The sequence below is a fragment of the Electrophorus electricus genome, chromosome 23 (assembly GCF_041902795.1).
Source record: "Electrophorus electricus isolate QZ-2024a chromosome 23, ASM4190279v1, whole genome shotgun sequence".
Classification (NCBI taxonomy): domain Eukaryota; kingdom Metazoa; phylum Chordata; class Actinopteri; order Gymnotiformes; family Gymnotidae; genus Electrophorus; species Electrophorus electricus.
Genome location: NC_137519.1, coordinates 7,206,769 through 7,227,500, shown reverse-complemented (window position 1 = coordinate 7,227,500; position 20,732 = coordinate 7,206,769). Strand labels below are relative to the sequence as shown.

At 44.7% G+C, this 20,732-nt stretch overlaps 1 protein-coding gene across 4 annotated transcripts in view; it reads left to right on the top strand.

Annotated features, from left to right (window-relative positions):
- Window positions 1-18,187, top strand: part of il1rapl1b (interleukin 1 receptor accessory protein-like 1b) — a 294,511-nt gene extending 276,324 nt beyond the window's left edge. Inside the window, exons 9-12 of one of the 4 annotated variants that reach the window (XM_027011407.3) lie at window positions 6,664-6,807; window positions 13,233-13,403; window positions 15,201-15,245; window positions 16,545-18,187. In XM_027011407.3, the coding sequence (XP_026867208.2) occupies window positions 6,664-6,807; window positions 13,233-13,403; window positions 15,201-15,245; window positions 16,545-17,308 (1,124 nt within the window). In that variant the 3' untranslated portion in view covers window positions 17,309-18,187. Of the gene's footprint in view, window positions 1-6,660; window positions 6,808-13,232; window positions 13,404-15,200; window positions 15,246-16,544 lie in introns of all 4 variants that reach the window. The other 3 variants (XM_027011406.3, XM_027011408.3, XM_035520914.2) reach the window with 3 other exon arrangements.
- Window positions 18,188-20,732: the final 2,545 nt, after the last annotated feature.

Genomic DNA, 20,732 nt, shown 5'->3' with positions numbered 1-20,732 from the left:
AACCCTCATCTCCATCTGCCCACACCTTCACCCTCACTTACTCACTCAACCATGCCAATCTTCCCTTACATAACCCCTTCCTCCAACTGCCTTCACACCACCTCTACCTGGCCTTGCCCCACCTGCTCCACCTCCGCCTGCCTCCATGACACATCTACCTGCCCCTGCCCCATGTCCACCTCCACCTAGCTCCATGCCACCTCTGCCTGCACTATGTCCACCTCCACCTGCCTCCACACCACCTCTACCTGGCCTTGCCCCACCTGCCCCACCTCCGCCTGCCTCCATGACACATCTACCTGCCCCTGCCACACCCTTCTTAGTTGAATTTGATTAATTTCATGGTTGGTCATTGGCATGATAAATAATGGTTGATTTGTAGTGCCAAAGTTTGGGTTACAGAGTCTGAGAATATTAAATAATGACATGAAAAGGAAATGACTGAGATCCCTTCACCTCCCTCTATCTCTCACTCTCAACCTCAGATTTAGTTAAAGATGACAAGGTCAATTTTGCTTTTGCTGCTTTTACTGCCTTGTCTGAACTGCGCTTTAGTGGCCAGTGAAGGTGTTTTAATGTGTTGGCAGAGTTGAATGGTGCTGGATTAACTCGCCCAGACATGGCAGGTGGATGAACTGCCTGTGAAGGAAACCGTCACTCAGGAAGGTAGAATGACTGGCCACTGTGCCAGAGTGCTGATTCTTTGATCCTATGGTCAAAGTACATGTTTACTACCTGCAAAATGTGGGTTTGGCCTGGGTGTGGTTTCTGCCCTCAGTCTTTGCAACATGAATTACCCCAGACATGGCAAAGGCCTTTGGTCACAGCACTGCAATGCATGAATGGGGATCCTGGCTGTAATGATGTGAGTGGCCACCCTGGCTTTAATGACTTGAGTGGAGACACTGCCTCTTATGGCCTGACTGGGAACTCTGACTCTAAAGGCATGAGTTGGGGCACTGCCTCTAATGACCTGAGTAGGCACACTGCCTCTAATGCCATGGGTGGGGACCCTGGCTCTAATGGCGTGGGTAGAGACTCTGGCTGTAATGGCGTGGGTGGGGACCCTGGCTGTAATGGCGTGGGTGGAGACTCTGGCTGTAATGGCGCGGGTGGGGACCCTGGCTGTAATGGCATGGGTGGAGACTCTGGCTGTAATGGCGTGGGTGGGGACCCTGGCTGTAATGGCGTGGGTGGAGACTCTGGCTGTAATGGCGTGGGTGGGGACCCTGCCTGTAATGGCATGGGTGGAGACTCTGGCTGTAATGGCATGGGTGGAGACTCTGGCTGTAATGGCGTGGGTGAGGTGTCTGGCTCTAATGGCCTGTGCTCTCTGTGTGGGTATAAAGCAAAATGCCAGTAAGCAATGGCCTTGAGTCCCCTACAGCAGAGATGTTCTTAGGTTTATTGGCTTAATGCTACAGTGCAGAGAGAGGGTGTATGTGTGTTGTTATATTATCTAACTCTCTATACCTGCCTTTATGCAGGAATATGTATCAAGGTTGCTGTTTGGTTTGAGATTATTCAATTTCCTTCAAGTTGTGTTCCTAGCACCAATCAAGACACACTGCCTTTAAGAAACATCAGCAAAATAATGAAGTAAATTATCACAGCATTCATCTCTCACTATGTGACTCTTTCTGCGCTGTGAGCTTCAAGTTTGTGTTGAAACAGCAAAACAGGCCATGACTTTCCCATCACTGACACACAGCCTGGAGATTCCCATCCATCTTCCAGCCTCTACCCGAGACAGCCCCCTTGCCCGATTCCCAGAGCGGCACCAAGCAGGGGAGCAGGGTGGATGACTCTTCAACAGCCTTCCATTCAAATGTCAGTTCTGACACAGAGACATGACACCAAACCCACCCAAAACGGGCGCTTCGCTTTCAGGAAAGGGAGAGAAAAGGAGAGAGAGGGAGGGAGAGGGAGACAGAGGGAGAGGGAGAAGGAGGAATGATGAATTGCAAGAGTACAAGTTGCTTTGTCAAATCTATTGGCACATAAGTGAGGTACAACCCTACCAGTCCATAGATAATCTGTCTTACTCACCCATAGAGAGAGAGAAAGAGACTGGGAGGGATAGAGGGGAGAGTGAGGGAGTGAGAGATAAAGAAAGAGAGGGGGGGGCAGTCAGAGTGCAGCCAATGTTGGCATGATCTCTTGAAAAATCTAAATTTCGTTTTAAAAATGGAACAGACCGTTCCACCACATCAGTATTAGATTAGATAACCACAATTATAAATTTTGGATCAAAAATGGACAAGGAAATATAAAATAAAAGAAAACATCATCTATCACTGGAACCACACCCAACAACAAGCCTGCCTTGAGGAGGTGAAGAGAATCAAGAACAGCCTTATCTTTCACTCGACAGAGATGCAGTATGTAAGCACTGTAAGTTTACTATCACATACTACACTAAACCCAAGACACTGAAGACCCCAGCCTGACTATCATAAAATATACTAAACCCTAGACACTCAGAACCTCACCCTGACTCTATCATATTACATTAAACCCTAAACACACACAGCCCCAGCCTATCACATACTCCACTAAACCCCAGACAGTGCTTCATGCTGAGCTTGTGCATGTTAAGTGCGTTTCACGCTGAGCCCGACCAGGTCGTGTGGGCTTCACACTGAGCTTGAGCAGGTTGTGTGGGCTTCACGCTGAGCCTGAGCAGGTCGTGTGGGCTTCACGCTGAGCCCAACTGTGACATGTGCATAAATACGGGAAATCTTAAATACCTGAACTCAAACCAGAATCTTAAACACCTGAAGTCAAAAGAAGCTTGTGACCTTGAAATGAGATGCTTAAACACAGCACACCCGTGCTATAGAGGGTGGTGCTCAAATGATTCAACCTCGTCCTGAGTGCAGGCTGTTTTCCTGATGTCTAGAGCCAGGGTCTTATAATCCCAGCTCACTAGAGTGGAGACAAATTAGACCCTAACCATCAAAGGCATTTGTGTGAGCAGTAACCAGAAGGTATTTAGTAGCATTTTAAAGAATTCTGACCTTCATCCTACAAGATCGGCAGGTTAAATTCTCGCTCTATGCAGGTGACCTGGTGCTTCTGTCGCCCCTCGCACAGGGCTTCCAGCAGCACCTGGACCTGCTGGAGAACACCCACTGATGCAAGCGGGGAGGAATTAGGCCGATTTTCTGTCAATAAACAGAGAAAAAAGATAAACTACATTTCTGAATGCATTTAAAGACCAGTCTCAGAGAAACACTGTGTTTAAAGACCAGTCTCAGAGAAACACTGCATTTAAAGACCAGTATCAGAGAAACATTGCGTTAAAAGACGACATCTGTGTCTCATCCACCCTCACCCTCAGCACTGGAGCTCCCCAGGGTAGTGTCCTAAGCCCCCTGCTCTACTCACTGTACATCAATGACTGCGTGGCCACTTCCAGCTCTACCACCATTGTCAAGTTTGCTGACGATACCATTATCATGGGCCTAATCTCGGACAACAACGAGAGGGCCTACCTGGAGGAGATTAAACACCTGGAGAAACGGTGCCAGGGAAATAATCTCCTCCTAAACATTAGCAAGACAAAGGAGTTGATTGTGGACAGCAGCAAGAAGCAGAAGCAGCACTACCAACCTGTTAGGATTAATGTGACCATGGTGGGGAGAGTAGACAGTTTCAGGTACTTTGGAGTTCACATCTCGCAGGACCTGTCCTGGTCCTGCCACAGCAACTCCCTGGCAAAGAAGGCTCTTCAGCGTCTTTACCACCTCAGACGCCTAAGAGACTTCAGACTGCCATTCAAGGTGCTGCGGAACTTCTACACCTGCACTATTGAGAGCATCCTCATGGGAAACATTACAGTCTGGTTTGTGAACTGCACCAAGCAGGACAGACAAGCACTCCAGAGCGTGGTGCATTCAGCAGAGCGCATCACGCATACGGAACCTCCTGACCTGCAGACCATCTACTACAAGCGGTGCCAGATCAAGGCCAGGAGGATTGTGAGGGATCCCACCCATCCCAACAATAGGCTCTTCTCTCTGTTGAGGTCAGGGAAGCACTTTTGTTCCCTGAAGACCAACACAGAGAGACTGAAGAGGAGCTTCTTCCCACAGGCCATTCGGACTCTGAATCAGGGCAACTGTTGGGACTACGCTGCGTATAATGTCCACAATAACATCATAAAAAAACTGTAAAAAACTAAATTGTAAATTGTAAAAACTGGAAATTGTACATTGTATAGATCCCCTCTTCATTCATCATAACATATTTATTTATTCATTAAACCACATTCCCTTTCCCTGCATCTCTCCTCAGCCACGGACAGAGCGGTTACAAAAGCATTTCACTGCCGGTTATACCATGTGTGACTGTGTACGTGACAAATAAACTTTGAACTTTCATCTTGATGATGGCGTCATCATCTTCTTTGAGCAATATGTGAACATGCTATCTTATTATATATTGTTAAATCCTTATTGGCCTGTTATTAATAATAATAACAATAATAACGATATTATTATTGTTGTTGTTGTTGTTGTTGGTGTGACCACTGTTGGACAGAGGGGGAGGGCACAGCGTGGACTCCCACAATGCCATGTGCCTCATCACAGACTGACAGACTTTAAACTAATTAAAACTAATGTTTACTGTTGGTTTAGGAACTTCTTAAATTGTGTGTTATGTGTTACTTAGCCAAGGTTGTTTTGTGTAGTTTTCCGTGTTTTTTGGAGTTCACCCTCCTCGTGTGTGTCCCTTTAGTGGCCTTCCTCAGATTCTCTGATAGCCTTCACTCTTTCCTGTTGCTGGCTCTTCTACACCACAGATATGTTATTATTAGTGATGGTGTTGTAATTGCTATTGTTATTGTTGCTATAAATTTGATTAATTCAGATCTTGCACCTCTGTAATATGATAAACTATTTATCATCTGAAACTATATTTATTTTCCCATTTCCATTGATAGGCAACATTGTACTACATAAAGATATGGCAATAAATCTATCTTGAGTTGACAGAGAGAGTGTGTGTGTGCTTGTTTGCGTGTGTGTGTGTGTGCGCATGTGTGTTGTGCTCGGATGCACTTACGTGATGGTTTGAGACAAACACAGTCCAGAGTATCTAACGTTAGTCAAACAATGGCTCATGGATACACAAGTCAGCAGAGCTTGACGGTGTCTGGACACACAGCAAACACACACACACACACACACACACACACACACACACACACACCTCCTACCTTCTGTCTGGCTGCTTGGAGCATTCTAGCAGGAGCGCTATAATGAAACTGCAGCTGAAGGGATGAGTGAGAGCCGGTTCGATTTCCCTTAAGTGCTTCAGAGGATTTGCACTGTGGAAGTTTATTGTTTTCAGCAAAGCTGTTCGGGCAGAGCCCCTCCTAGGCCAAATGGGCCTTTACCAGCTCTAATTGGCAGAATGGCCTAAATCCTCCTCTGCTGCCCTCACGCCTCTCCTGCTGTCCTCCCTGTGGAGCGCAGTGGCACAGTGCAAGTGCTCTATAGCACCGCACTCCAGAACATTCCCTTGCTCAGCTTTTGCAGGTCGTCGTCATGGTGACTGGTCTGATGGATAACTAGGGTCGGCGGAGATTTCGATCATCTATGGATCTGGCTGCCTGAACACTAATCATTTGGTCCTGTTGGTTGACTGTGGCTTTACATCAAGGGGTGTGCAATCTCGAACAGCTTACAACCTGGGGAAGTCTGCTTGTGTGTTTTGTCTTGGTCAAATGTTCATTTTACACAATAAATGTAGTTCAGATAAATTGTCTGTTCTGCATATCATAGTGTAAAACCTCAGTAAGATAAATTTGTCTTCTTTTTCGCTTTCCCTCTCTCTCCCTCTCCCTCTCCCTCTCTGTCTCCCTCTCTCTCACCATCTCTCCCTCTCTCCTTCTCCCTGTTTCCCTCTCTCTCCATCTCTCCCTCCCTCTCTGTCTCTCTCTCCCTCTCCCTGCCTCTCTCCCTCTCTCTCCATCTCTCCCTCTCCCTGTCTCCCTCTCTCTCTCCATCTCTCCCTCCCTCCCTCTCTGTCTCCCTCTCTCTCTCCATCTCTCCCTCCCTCCCTCTCTCCCTCTCCCTGTCTCCCTCTCTCTCTCCATCTCTCCCTCCCTCCCTCTCTCCCTCTCCCTGTCTCCCTCTCTCTCTCCATCTCTCCTCTCTCTCTCTCTCTCTCTCTCTCTCTCCCTGTCTCCCTCTCCCTGTCTCCCTCTCTCTCTCCATCTCTCCCTCTCTCTCTCTCTCCCTCTCCCTGTCTCCCTCTCTCTCTCCCTCTCCCTGTCTCCCTCTCTCTCTCCATCTCTCCCTCTCTCTCTCCCTCTCCCTGTCTCCCTCTCTCTCTCCATCTCTCCCTCTCTCTCTCTCTCTCTCTCTCTCCCTGTCTCCCTCTCCCTCTCCCTGTCTCCCTCTCTCTCTCCATCTCTCCCTCTCTCTCTCTCCCTCTCCCTGTCTCCCTCTCTCTCTCTCCCTCTCCCTGTCTCCCTCTCTCTCTCCATCTCTCCCTCTCTCTCTCTCCCTCTCCGTCTCCCTCTCTCTCTCCATCTCTCCCTCTCTCTCTCTCTCCCTCTCCCTGTCTCCCTCTCTCTCTCTCTCCCTCTCCCTGTCTCCCTCTCTCTCTCCATCTCTCCCTCTCTCTCTCTCTCCCTCTGTCTCCCAGCAGAGCTGATGTATACAGTGGAGCTGGCTGGGGGTTTGGGTGCCATCCTGCTCTTACTCATCTCCCTGGTCACCCTGTATAAGTGCTACAGAATCGAGCTCATGCTCTTCTACCGGACCCACTTCGGCAGTGAGGACGTGGATGGCGGTAAGACCCCAGTGACCCCTGACCTCCACATGCTTTAACAGCAGACACATGTGACTGGGTTAGTGAGAGCAGAATCGTCTCCCTCCCTTGCCATGCTCAGGTAGCCCCAGTGACTCAGACCCCAATACGTGTACGTGAGTTTAATAGACCTAGTAAACCTTTACCACATGTGAGAAAGCTGTTCTATGTCATAGAAGGCCCTATATTTCGTGAGTTTCTTTGTGGCGGGATTAAAGGCATACTTCACCCACAGTGGCCATGGAAACTGAGCTCCTGTAGCCTTAAGTGTTCGCCACAGTAATGCGCTTCCGTAACGAAGATCACTGTGCTTAGCCTCAAGTGATGTAATGGAGTAATGATATAATGAAGTGATGTAATGAAGTAATGACGCAATGAAGTGATGTAATGAAGTAATGATGCAATGAAGTGATGTAATGAAGTGTCTCTTAGGAGTAGCATGTTGCGTATCGCATCTCTTCAACACCCCAGAGCTCAGCAGACAAGGACATAAACGTTCGAATCGGTTTTGCGGAAGTACACCGAAGCAGGCAGTGGTGGTGATCTTGTACGTTACCATAGAGCCAGAAGTGCTACAATAGCAATCATTTCCACATCTTGCCTTGTCATTTATACTTTATCTTTTAAGCCCCTTCAGATGCATGACATGTAGAGGACAATAAATAGATTCAGTTTAGTACCCTGGTCTGTTTCTCCCTCCCAGGCCAGCTGAGAAGGAGATGGCAGTTTATCTGATGACTGATGCTGAGTGGGGCAGATACCTCACCTTGACATTCCATTACACAAATTGAATGGCCCATGCACTGTAGGTCAAGAATACATGAGCTAAATATTTCATGTGTTGTAAGAGGGCTTAATATGTTCTCTTTGGGGCTCTGAAATTTATCGGGCCTTTTCAAATGACGTGACACGAAGAAGGAAATGTTCCTGTCCAAAATAAACAAATCAAGAGTTTAGCTTCGTGTGTTTGCCTGCAGCGGCTGGATGTTAAGGCATGTGGCATCATTAAAACATTTCTGAAGTGCATGTCATTTTGAGGCCATTTGTAATTTTCTCTAACAAATGAAAGAAAGAAGAGATGACTGAGCCAGAAATTCTTCTTTTTTTCTGTTTGCTGTAGTGTTGCCTTGATGTGTAATGCTCTGGACGTTTCTGGGAAAGTCATTATTGCAGGAGGTGGTATGGGGTCCCAGTCCGTGGGCCAGACCCCAGTAGATGACAGAGTGGGTGGAGGGGCGATAACACTACCTTGAGCTTAATTCCAAACAGAAAATGTCTCCTTTAATGGTGCCACTCCAGTAAGCTCAAGGGAGAGGGAAACAGATTTCCAATTTGCTCTCAGTTTAAGGGGATCAGTTTCAATAAGGCTGTCAGCCTCGCCCACTAGTCCCTGTGGAGGTGCATGTCCCAGAAACACACAGGTGATTATTCCTCCCCCAACCTCTCGCCTGCCTGCCCCCAAAGACCTCACAGGAGTCAGCCACTGGCTGGCCAAACTGTCACTCAGAGATCCTCCCTTTTCTAATGGCTTGTGACAACAGCTGCTTCTCTTATTTTCTTCTTTTTTTTTTTACTACAAACCTGGGTGGATATAAATTTTTAATGACTTTAATAATACTGCTAATCAATAGATACATCAACAAAAAAGATTGTTTAGCTATAAAGGAGCACCCAACACTTTCCCAGTTATGTTATTCGCATCTTCTATATTTGGAAGTGGTAATATCTGCATTTTGTGTATTTATTAAAAAAAAGGCACTTGTACATTGCAGCACATGTAGCATAGCAGCACCTTGTAAACAACCTTTAGCCTGACAAACACGTGAGGACACTCAACTTGCGGCAAAGTCCAAATTAAACCTCCTCAGTAAAGCAACAGCCCAACTAAGTCAAGGTGAATCTATAGCTGGATCGAGCCAGATCCTTAAAATATGCTTCTCAGCTGAACAAAGAGCCTCCGCCAGAGGTACGACCGCTGAAATGGCCGAACGATTGTAAACCCTTAGTTATGTATATTAACCTTTTAAACCTATATTTAGCTTACATCTCTGCAGTTTGAGCCAACCTCTCTTGCCAGTCTAAGAAAAAAAATGGCAGTAAGAGAGGGTGGGGCCTCGTGGCAGCAGAGAAGAAGTTGGGGATGTAGGAGATCAACTGTGTGAGCGTTAGAGAGTGATGGGAGAGGGAGGATGATGAAGTGAAGAAGAAATGAGTGAGAGGGTGATGGAATGAGGAAGCGATGAAGTGAGAATGATGCGGGAATGTGATGGAGGGATAATGATGAAGGAGAGCGGGAGGGTGATAGCACCTAGCAACAAGGAGCTCTCAATACACCATCAGCCAGACAGTTTTGTTCCTGCATATTCGGATGACAGCAGCATCATGCATGCGTGTGTGGAGGGGACAGTAGGAGTAGATCTCACAGCTGCAGTGGGTACTGTACCAGTGGGCAGCACGTTTGGGTGAAAAGGTGAGATCAGGATTTCAGATTGGACCTTTATTTAGAACTTATTTAGAAATATTTAGATCTTTTTGTGATATTAGTACAATTCACATTTTTGATGTGATTTCATATCAGTTTATCTGTCAGTCCACCACACAGGATCCTCTCTCCTGGCCTGGTGCGTAATGAACATAAAACACCCTAACTTTGACAACTTTGTGCAGAACTGTGTTTAATATATGAAATGATTCCCCATTATAATATATAGATGTGTGGTGATACTCTCTGCTTTCTCTCTGGCTCACTGCCATATTGCTATTGACAGTGACTTCGTCTTGAGGTGGCTGATTTGGAAAATTGACCAGAACTGATCATTTTCAGTTCTATTTGAAGGTGCTCGGTAAACAGCTACAAACTTGCTACTTCCGAAGAATCCACTTCTCTGCTTTAGCCCAAACGGCCCGTTCCCACAGAATCACGCGGCACATTTTCAAGAGTCAATGAGAACACATCTGATTAATCTGTCACATGAAATGTATTTTTCAAACAAAATGGGGGGAAAAAAATGTTATAACATTCATATACCCACCTGGTTGCTTTTTATTAAGTATCGACAAATGTAGTGCATTATTGCATAGAAGTTTTGTCCTCATGTTACATTTAGTTCCATGTATTTGGTAAGTGTAGTCTTTATAGATATACTTATGTAGCCTATGAAGTCTAGACTTTCCTGCCTTAACCCTTACATTGTAAATGCCAGCAGGTTAATGAGAGCCATGTAGCATGTAAAAGGAGAGGAATACTGAACACGTCCACGTGGGTATGAATGAAAGTTTACATTCACTGTGTAACGTTGAGCGGTAAGGAGGCAAACGTATGCACGGAGGGGAGCGAGATTTATTACGGGCAAATCCAAAATCAGAGTTGTTATCGTAGTCCAGGGTCATAGAGCCAACACGGAGAGCACGGGGATACATGAGTAAACAAAATAAACACACGAAGGCAAACGGGGAAGCAGGCTATAACTAAGGCTAGGGAAAACTCAGGACTGATAGAGAAAGATTGGATGGGACAGGAAGAGGTCCAGAGAGATAGATTAGGGTAGAAAGTCAGATAGGGAAGCAGGGAGGGGTGCAGGGAATAGGGGGATCTGGCTTGTAAAGTGTATTCCTTCAAGAGCCATTTCCCTTGTCTTATAGTCATGTGAAAAACAAAGTACACCCTCTTTGAATTCTATGGTTTTACATAGCTGGACATAATAAAACATCATTTGGTCCTTGGCAGGTCTTAAAATTAGATTAATGAAATCTCACAACACATGACAAGTTACACCATGTCATTATCTATTTAACAGAAAACTATGCCAAAATGTAGAATTAGTGTAGGAAAAATTAAGTACACCCTTACTGCTTCCATAGGAATTCAAAGGAGAAGTAATAGCCAGGTGCTGCTAATCAAATTCTAATGATTCATTGATCATCAGCAAGTGTGACCACCGCTATAAAATCAAAGGTTCTGGTAGATTGCTGGTGTGGAGCATTCAGGTGTGTGTTAACACAATGCTAAGGAGGAAATACCTCAGCAATGATCTTAGAGAACTGTTGCTGCCTGTCAGTCTGGGCAGGGTTATAAGGCCATTTCCAAACAATTTGAAGTCCATCATTCTACAGTGAGAAGATTATTCACAAGTGGAAAACATTCAAGACAGTTGTGAAATCTTCCCATGAGAGGAAGTCCCAGCAGATTCACCCCAAGGTCAGAGAAACTGGGAAAATCCCAAGAGATGTATCTCAGATTCTACAGGCCTCAGTTAGCATGTTAAATGTTGGAGTTAATGACAGTAGAGTTAGAAGAAGACTGAATAAGTATGGCTTGTTTGGAAAGGTTGATTGGAGAAATCCTTTTGTTTCTAAAAAAAACCTGGCAGCACGGCTTATGTGTGCCAAGTTGCATCTAAACAAACCACAAGACTTCTGGAGCAATGTTCAAACACAGCATATCAGAACAAGCACCTCATAGCAGCTGTGGAGCGCGGTGGTGGAGAGGGAATGATTTGGGCTTGTTTTGCAGCCACAGCTCCTGGGTGCCATGCAGTCGTAGGATCAACCCTGGACTCCGCTGTATACCAAAGTACTCTAGAGTCAAATGTAAGTCCAGCGATCCGACAGCTAAAGCTTAACTGAAATTGGGTCATGCTACAGGACAATGATCCCAAGCACAAAAGCAAATCTACAACAGAATGGTCGAAAAATAAAAGAATCAAAGTGTTGCAGTGGCCCAGTAAAAGTCCAGACTTCAACCAAATTGAAATGCTGTTGTTGGACCTTAAGGGAGCTGTGCATAATGAATGCCCACAAACCTCAGTGAACTGAAGCAACATTATAAAGAAGAGTGGGCCAAAATTCCTCCAGAACAATGAGAGTCCAATAGTCGTACAGAAAACAATTACTTCAAGTTCTTGTTGCTAGAGGGGGTTCTACACGCTATTGATTCATTGAATTTACTTAGTTTTTCACACACGGCGTTTCCATTTTGGCTTCATTTTTGTTAAATAAACAATAACCTGTCAGAATCTGTGTTTATCTGAGGCTGTATTTACCTCATTTGAAGACCTGCTAAGGACCAGATTTTTTATGTCCTGATACATAAAACCATAAAATTCAAAGAGGGTGCACTTTGTCATGTGACTGTATGTGTTCTCTCTCTGAAGAGTAAATAAAATCTTAATCTTAATTAACCTCTGCCCTTCACCTCCTGTGTGTGTGTGTGTACAGTCCTGGCTATGTGAATATTTGTAGATATGTCAACACAGGGCTTCACAACCAGATCCCAGAACGTTCACCAACAGCTTCTTCTGTTCAGTCCTGTGTTCCTCGCTGTTATACTCTTACTGTTGTGCTGGTTCAAGTGTATGTAGATGGTCTCAGACTGGTATAGGTATACAGCTGAAACACACACACAAACACATCTTTGCTGAACTTCACACACCTCGTTTGAGACTTCATTGAAATGAAGCTCAGAACGAGGGTTAGTCAGCAGTAGCTGAGAAAGGCCAGTCACACCAATGTTTGACCTGATCAAAATCCATAATGATTAAAATATGAGTGTTTATTATTAAATATCAGATTGAATTAATGGAGCAGCAGATCTAATTTACGGGCTTTCTTTTGTTCTTAATTAAAAATTACGCAAAAAGCAACTTAGCCCAGGATAGCTTAGCAAGGCTAATTATGCTGAGCAAAAATTGGCTTCTAACAGATAGATCCTGTCTTTTTGGTCCATGTGGGACACTGAGGCTGCTGTCAATACCCCCCACCAACCCCCGACCCCCAACCCCAGCTCAGTGCTACTGCACTCAGAAAACAGGCAGGAAGTGGACCTCCCTGTTAGAGGCCCAGTGATCGATGGCCTGTTGTGGTCTGACCCGCTGACTCAAAGAACATTACCTTGTTCTAGAAGATCTGTTCACCCTCGGGACCTCACGGCTTTACTGTCATGGTGAACAGCAGGTCAAGTGGAGTTGGGGAAGCACTGATTACTGCCCTGCACAGCAGTGCCTCTCCTTACAGTGTAAGCTGTATTGAGGTCTGTTTGGGTGTTTGTGCAGTTTAGGGTGTATGGATGTCTGTTTGGGTGTTTGTGCAGTTTAGGTTGTATGGATGTCTGTTTGGGTGTTTGAGCAGTTTGAGAGGTCTGTGGATTCAGTGGCTCCAGCCATTTTTATAAATTATATTCTATCAAAGTTGTGGGTTTATATATTTTGAATTATTATCTAAAAAAAATTCTTAAATATGTATTTCTTAAATAAGATAATGTTAATGTTATTTATGAAACAAACGGTCTATGACCCAAATCTGACCTGTATTAGGTTTGGAATATTTTTAAATGTTAGTTTTAGAAATATTTTTAGGTTTCATATGATTTTAATGTGTTTCTATATAAAGTATTTGTATGGTGTGTGCAGAAAACAAGGATTACGATGCGTACGTGTCCTACAGTAAGGTGGAGCCGGAACAGTGGAGTCAGGAGAGCAGAGAAGAGGAGCGCTTTGCTCTCCAGATCCTCCCTGACGTTCTGGAGAAGCATTATGGGTATAAACTCTTCATCCCTGACAGGGATTTGATCCCTACTGGAAGTAAGTCCACCTGGATGAGAGTCTCTGTACATCAAAGGCTCTGTGCATCATGGTGTATACATGTATTTGTGTGTGTGTGTGTGTGTGTGTGTGTGTGTGTGTGTGTGTGTGTGTGTGTGTGTGTGTGTGTGTGTGTGTGTGTGTGTGTGTGTGTGTGTGTGCACAGGAATGTGTGCAACTGTGGGCACAAGGGAATATCTACATGAATGTTTCTGTTTAGTTGTTTGTATATGCTTGTGTGGGAACATGTGTTGATGACCTTAGTTTACATTTTGTCTCGTTAATTCTCTTCCATCCGTCTCACTGATTTTATGCTGGGCACTACCACCAGCGCTGACCACTGTCCCAAACCTCATTCTAATTTCCATCCCAGAGCAGGTTCTATAAACCTGCATATGACCTGCCCAATCGCCCGGAGGAGCTCATTACAGTTTCATCCTTATTCCATTGTTCCACATGCTTGCTGTTAACACCACTAAACACCTCTGTATGGCCAAAAGCAGCAGGCTGCACTTTAAAAGCATGAGACATTGTCTCATTAGCGTCACCTTGTGGCCGCAGCAGGAGACGCTGCAAACCTGGTTTGGGTCTCTGGTGAGATTCTGCACACACTGAAGTCAAAGGCCCAGTGCTCATCACTGATGTAGTGCCGCTGCTCCGTTTGCCTTCTTTAGTTCCTTATAGCTCTTTAGTTCCTTATAGTTTCCCTCACATCTCCCTCCTTGCTTCTGAAATCCTTTGTCCATGTTTCTGTGTTGTGTTTTGCTATCAGAGGACTGTGTCTGTTTAATATGGGATTAGTGGTGGCATACACAGGGCTATGAAAACCCGATATCGCACCCACCAAACGTCAATCAGAATATATTTACATGTTTGTTACACATAATCATTTCGTATGAAATAAACATAAAATTTAAATGCTTAGGTGAATAACGTACATTTTAAAATTAATAGATCAACGACAATTTTCACAGGTATGTAGTACCTATTTAGAAAGACAGCAGTGTAGTGCAAACTAAAGTTTATATCCTAACAGTGCCACTGTGATTATTGTTTAAGTGAAGAAGGAATTGTTAGCTCTTTTGTACAGTTCATATCCAGGACATAGGGACATATAAAGAACAGTGATATTCTCTTCAATCAACATTGAAGGTAATGTTTTTATGCATACATTTAGTCTAGTCATGCAGTCAATTACACTGTCAGTGGGGAATCTATTAAAAATGGCTTTTAGTAATAGCCTCACTTTAACCTATAATTGGAAATCAGCCCTTTGCTTTTTGGTCTTGGTGTGCTTTAAGAATGCAATAATTATAAAACTTTATAAAGTTCTTCAGAAAGCAACTTCCCTAAGCCCTGTAGGGTCGAGTCCCACAATCAAAGTGGGATAAACTGGCCAGTTCTGAGCTCAAAAGTAAAAGTGCAGGGCCCAAAAAATAAATGCTGTGCAGGAGACTAACACTGTTTCAGGCTGGTCGTTTTTAGGACAAACGCACAGGTTCAGGCCAGTCTCTCTTAGGACAAACGCACAGGTTTAGACCAATCTCTCTTAGAACAAACACATTAATTTAGGCCAGTCTCTCTTTTGTAGAAATCCCTGTGTTAGGGTTAGTGCTAGTGCTATGGTTAGTGCAAGCACACTGATCCAGGCCAGTCTCTCTTCAAAAACACACTGGTTCAGGCCAGTCTCTCTTAGGAAAACACACTGGTTCAGGCTAGTCTCTCTGTTCTGTCTCTATGATAAGTTGCTGCTGAATCTTCTGATCATGCTTTGAATGTTGAAATATTTATGTTTAGGTTTCGCCAATGATCATTTCCAGGATGACACGAGACTCCTTAGAGGTACTCTCCCCTAGTTCTCACCACTCAGCAATCGTACTGTGGTTCTTCTCTCGTTGGGATGGGGGGTGGGAGGGCTGGAATGGAGGGATTGGAGAATGGGAAAGGGGGGATAGGGGAACAGGCATGGGAGGGGGATGGGAGAGGGTGGTTGGGGTTGGCTGGTGTTTGGTGAACTGCCTAAAAGTGGCTCTATGTTGGACGTAAAGTCAGCTAGAGGGTTCGTGTGATCTGACGCACAGCATCAGATCCTTCTGAGGGGCTTGGATTTTCTGAGCCCTGTTGGGTTTTCGTGAGTCTGGTATCAACCTGGCCTGCATGCTTCAAGTCACAGACGGAAGAAAAGATCATGTGAACGTGCTTTCACCGTTGGACTGAGGCGTGAATAGGAAGAGCGTATTACAATACGTGTGGACAGAAGACAAGGAAGGAAGTGGAAGGCAAGTTAGGAAGGTAGAAATAAATAAAGATAAGATATCTGTAAGATCAAGACACAAAGTAAGCCAGGGACCGTTCAGAAATGCAGTGTATGTTTGGAGCCAGGATATGCTCTGCTGGGCGAGGTGTTGTCCTTCTCCCTGGACCTCTGTGATATGCAGCGCCAGTATTACACATCACTGACACAGCAAACAGAGGATGCACTTGGAAAGGCACAGTGTCAGTCTGGAGCCATGCTCAGCTGATCTAGAGGCAGCTTCTGTCAGGAACGCAGCTAGCACAGCACAAGCAAACCCAGAGTGGCAGCATAGATTTTCTTTGAGGTTCCGTTGTCCCCGAGCCCCGGAGAGAGCCTTGGGTTTGTTCTGCATTTGACATCCTTATTATTTCTGCTTGAGGCAGTTGTGTCTCTGGATGAGGAAGTTGCGTGATTTGATCTGAGAAGAACAGCAGTGCGTGTAATCAGTGTCTGTTAAATAAGTGTTAAATAAGGGTTTAGGGATGGCCTGTGTTGTCTGTTGATGTTGGATGTTGTGTGTTATGTCCTGTGTCCTCCCCCATTCCGTGTGTTTTTCACATTTCCCATTTGTAGTTGTCTAAACTGGAGGATTTTCAGTTCACAAATGAGACACCACGATAACACCTTTCAATATATGGAATTAATTCTCTAAATTTATTTACATATTTTAATTAGATACCTTATTATTTATTTAATACATATGCATTTATATTGATAATGTTTATAAATTGATGTTAAATTTAGATAAATTGAGATTCAGGGAAATTCAAATAATATTTCTCCATATCTTCTCGTTCCTTCTTCCTCTCCTTCTTCTTCTGTCGCTCCCTCTCCTCGTCTCACAGCGTACATCGAGGATGTGGCGCGCTGCGTGGACCAGAGCAAGCGGCTGATCATCGTCATGACGCCCAGCTACGTTGTGCGGCGGGGCTGGAGCATCTTCGAGCTGGAGACACGGCTGCGGAATATGCTGGTGAGCGGCGACATCAAGGTGATACTGATCGAGTGCGCCGAGCTCCGCGGCGTGCTCAACTACCAGGAGGTGGAGGCACTCAAGCACACCATCAAGCTGCTGACGGTCATCAAGTGGCCCGGGCCCGAGGGCAACAAGCTGGGCTCCAAGTTCTGGAAGCGTCTGCGCTACGAGATGCCCTTCCGCCGGCCTGAGCGCGGGCCCTCGCGCGAGCATGTGCTGGACGCCAGCGAGCAGGGCCCCTTCAGTGAGCTGCAGACCGTCTCAGCCATCTCCATGGCGACGGCCACATCCACAGCAGTGGCAGCGGCGGCCCACCCTGACCTGCGCTCCACCTTCCACGGCAGCTACCACGCCTCGCTACGGCACAAACACTACTACCGCGGCTACGAGTATGATGCGGTGGCACCCGGGGGCACGCTTCCATCGCTGTCCTCGCTGGCTGGACAGCACACCTACTGCAACATCCCCATGACCGTGCTGAACGGGCAGCGTGCCGGGGGCAGGGCAGGAGGCAGAGCAGGGGGCAGGGGGGCGCGGCCTGAGCTCACGCAGCCACTGGACGAGCAGCACGGGAACAACGCCCTGCTGCCGCTCCTGCCCCGCGAGACCAGCATCTCCAGTGTCATCTGGTGACGGACGCGGCCTCCGCCCGCCACGCCCAGACCCTGCTGACGCCCACTGTGCCAAGGTGCGGAGGAGAAGAAAAGCGATGTGAGAAAGGACGACAGAATCTCCTGAGGCAAATGTGGACAGCTGGTGTTCAGGTTGCAGGCCCTTTCACAGGGATTTAGGAACCGCAGAGCGGAACCTTCAGAACCGGTCCAGAGCCGCCAGAGGGATTTATTTTCAGAAGGATTTTTCAATTAGAGGAGTGGGGGGCAAATGTTTATGAAAACTTGGAGAACCCATTGTGTTTCATACCTGTACACACACACACACACACTCACACACACACATACACACACACACACACACACACATATTCACAAGGAATACAGGGTCTTGTATATATTTGTGATTTCTTTGTAGCATTATTGTTTTTTCCATTTTTTATTTTTTTGGTCTGTTTTGTTTCTTTTGCTTATCATCTATTTTTTATTTAATTTGGTTTTCATGATATAGTTGAGGAAGGCTCTGTGAAGTTTAGAGACTGAAGTGTCATATTTTTCTCTTAACTTGTAGATTGGAAGTGTAGTTTGAAACAATTTCTTTTTTGTATGTTATCAGTTTGTGGCATTGTGACATTTTCATTGAGAGAGCACCATATTTCCGTTGTTATTTTTTTTCCTGTTTTTGATGGATAAGTAGTGGGTGTCAACTTTAACGAGGACTCATGAACAAAAATATTAATTATGCAAAATTTGCAGAGGACTGGGAGCAAACGCACTTCCTGAATGAACGACCAATCAGATGACACCTGAGGGGAACTAATGTCACCTCACCATGATGATCTAGTGTCTCTGCTCTCTCTCTCTCTCTCTCTCTCTCTCTCTCTCTCTCTCTCTCTCTCTCTCTCTCTCATTGTCTTGCTCTCTTTTTCTCTTCCTCTCATTTTCTCTTGCTCTCTCACTCTATTTCTCTCAGTTGCTTTCTCTCATGAACTATGATACTTTATATTAAAAATAAAAAAACAACAGCTTTGCTGTTTAGCTTGGTAGTGAAAAAAATAATCAAAAGAAAAAATCTGTATATTATTTTAAAAGAAAGAAGTATATTTTTGTAACAAAATAATTTGCTTGGAAAGACATACTTAGACACATTTCATTCCACTCCAGAGGTGTAGAGTGAGATCTTTGCATAATGTCCTACTTTAATTTGAAAGGAGAAAAAAACACAAAAGTACTTTTAATGTTTCTGTCAGTGTCTTAATCATGGCCGGTGAAAGGGAAAGAGTATATTTATGTTTTGAAGACTATCTGACCCATGATGGAGGTGTCATTTTTGAGTGTGCATAGCAACTAGATATGTATTCAATTTATAATATAAATATCTATCTATCTATCTATCTATCTATCTAGCTCTATATATATATATATATATATATATATATATATATATATTTACAAAAACATTTCACATCTGATGAAAGTGCTTATCATCGATTCATAATAATTATGTCATAATTTATCTTCACTACATTTTAAAACCTCTTAACCTCCTCCTTAGTGCCTCCCTGGTGTCCCTTGATACAGCGCCACACATCTGTTTGGAGTGGCACTGCATCAGATATGCACTCACTTCATGTTAGTAACCTACTGCCATGACGTCACTTCCTCTCTATGCCCCATCACGTTTGGTGTGGATGAGAAGCCGAGTTTGAGGATAGGAAATGAACTAGGTGCATTTTTTTACCTCAAGATATAAATCTATATATAAAAAAGTCAAGCCTAAGCTTGAAGACAAACAAAGTATATGTGCCTCTGCTGTTGAGTCGCAGCTGCTCTTATGCCTAAGGAGTAGTTCTAACGTCTAGTCCAATCAACCTAGGAAGAAGTTAAAGGTACTGAGCGAAAAGTCCAGTTGAATCCCAGTTTGGAAAGGAGGCGCCTGTGGACGCCCCCTGCCCGCGCGTTTGAAGAAGCAGTCCCATAGTTGTGCGAGATGGGTGGAGTGGTCCTGGTGAGAGTGCTAACGCTAAAAGGTCCAGCTCCTCACCGATTGCACCTGTAGGAGCGGTGCAGGGCTGCCGAAAGCTCGCTCCACCCAGCTGGAGACGGCGCTGCAGTGGCCATCGCGTCCAGTTCGAGGAGGGAAGACCAAAGCAGCCATTTTGTTCCTCTGTTTTCTGTCCAGTCCATCCAGGGAAGCAGATATATCAGTCCTCTTTGAACAACGAAACTTTATTTATTCTTACTTTTTAAAGAACATCTTTCCCTGGTCATTAAACAGTACCCCGCACCACTCAGATCATAATTTTTGTTTTCGTAGAGATAGAGTATTTGTTACTCTATATATGGTGCAAAAAAATTTGATTACATCAAAAAAGATGATATGCAAAATGCAGAACAGTGTAATACAGGAGAGCAGGGATTTGTCACTCTTCTGATCATCAAACCAAGCTTTCATTCCTCAGACACACCCATGACAGAGCTCCAGTCAGCTTTGGTGTGTCAGAACTCGAGCTGACCACACCTACAGCGTAAGGCTGCCGGGTTTAACAATGCAACGATAGGAACCATAGGATTCCTTTCATTTGATCATTTTCTTTGTTTTTAATTTCTTGTAACATTGTGTATATATCAAAAAAAGGAAATGGTAATAAGATAAAGACAATCTAGCAACATTCATAAAAAGCCAATGTTTGCATTTTCCATGTTAGTGGCAAATTGTTTCATGAAGACTTACAATAAACCTGAGGGTGATGAAGAGGAGGAGCTAACGATGATGATAATGGATAGCACAGCTGTATCTCCACTTCCCCGGCCCTTATACTGAACACGAAGCTTCTGTTTGTCTCCTGGTTTGGGGGTTTTCTTTTTTTTAAATTCAGTACCTGCAATGTTAATTGAAGAGATACTATTATTAATAATAATAAAATACACATTTATTAAATGTTCTTTCCTTTTTAATGAATTGATTATCCAGTTATTTTAGTATTCTATGTACCCTAGAGCATTTAGGCTAATTGGTGAATGAATGAATGAATGAATTAATTAATTAATCTATCCATCACAGCCAACACACAACTATAGTGATGTACAGTTTGTAATGGGTGGCGTGAGTCAGGTTTCATATAGAGTTAAATGTAAATGAATGTATGTATTGACAAAGTACAGTAGCCAGGCTTGGCTTAAGCTGTCTGTAACTCCTTGGAAGTTCTCTCCTACCCGCAGTGAATGAAATCGACTGATAAAAACAGACAAACAGACGCACACACACACAAACTGGTTTCTGCCTGTTTACATCCTTACACATCTTCTGAGGGGGAAAAGGAAGGGGGGCATGCAGACAGCAGCACTGCGCAGCAGCCACTGGCCTGTCTGCCTGTTGCCATGAGAACCGTGTCAGCCTCCCTCCTGAGGAAAAGTTAGGAAAGAGCGCAAGGAATGTGTTTAAT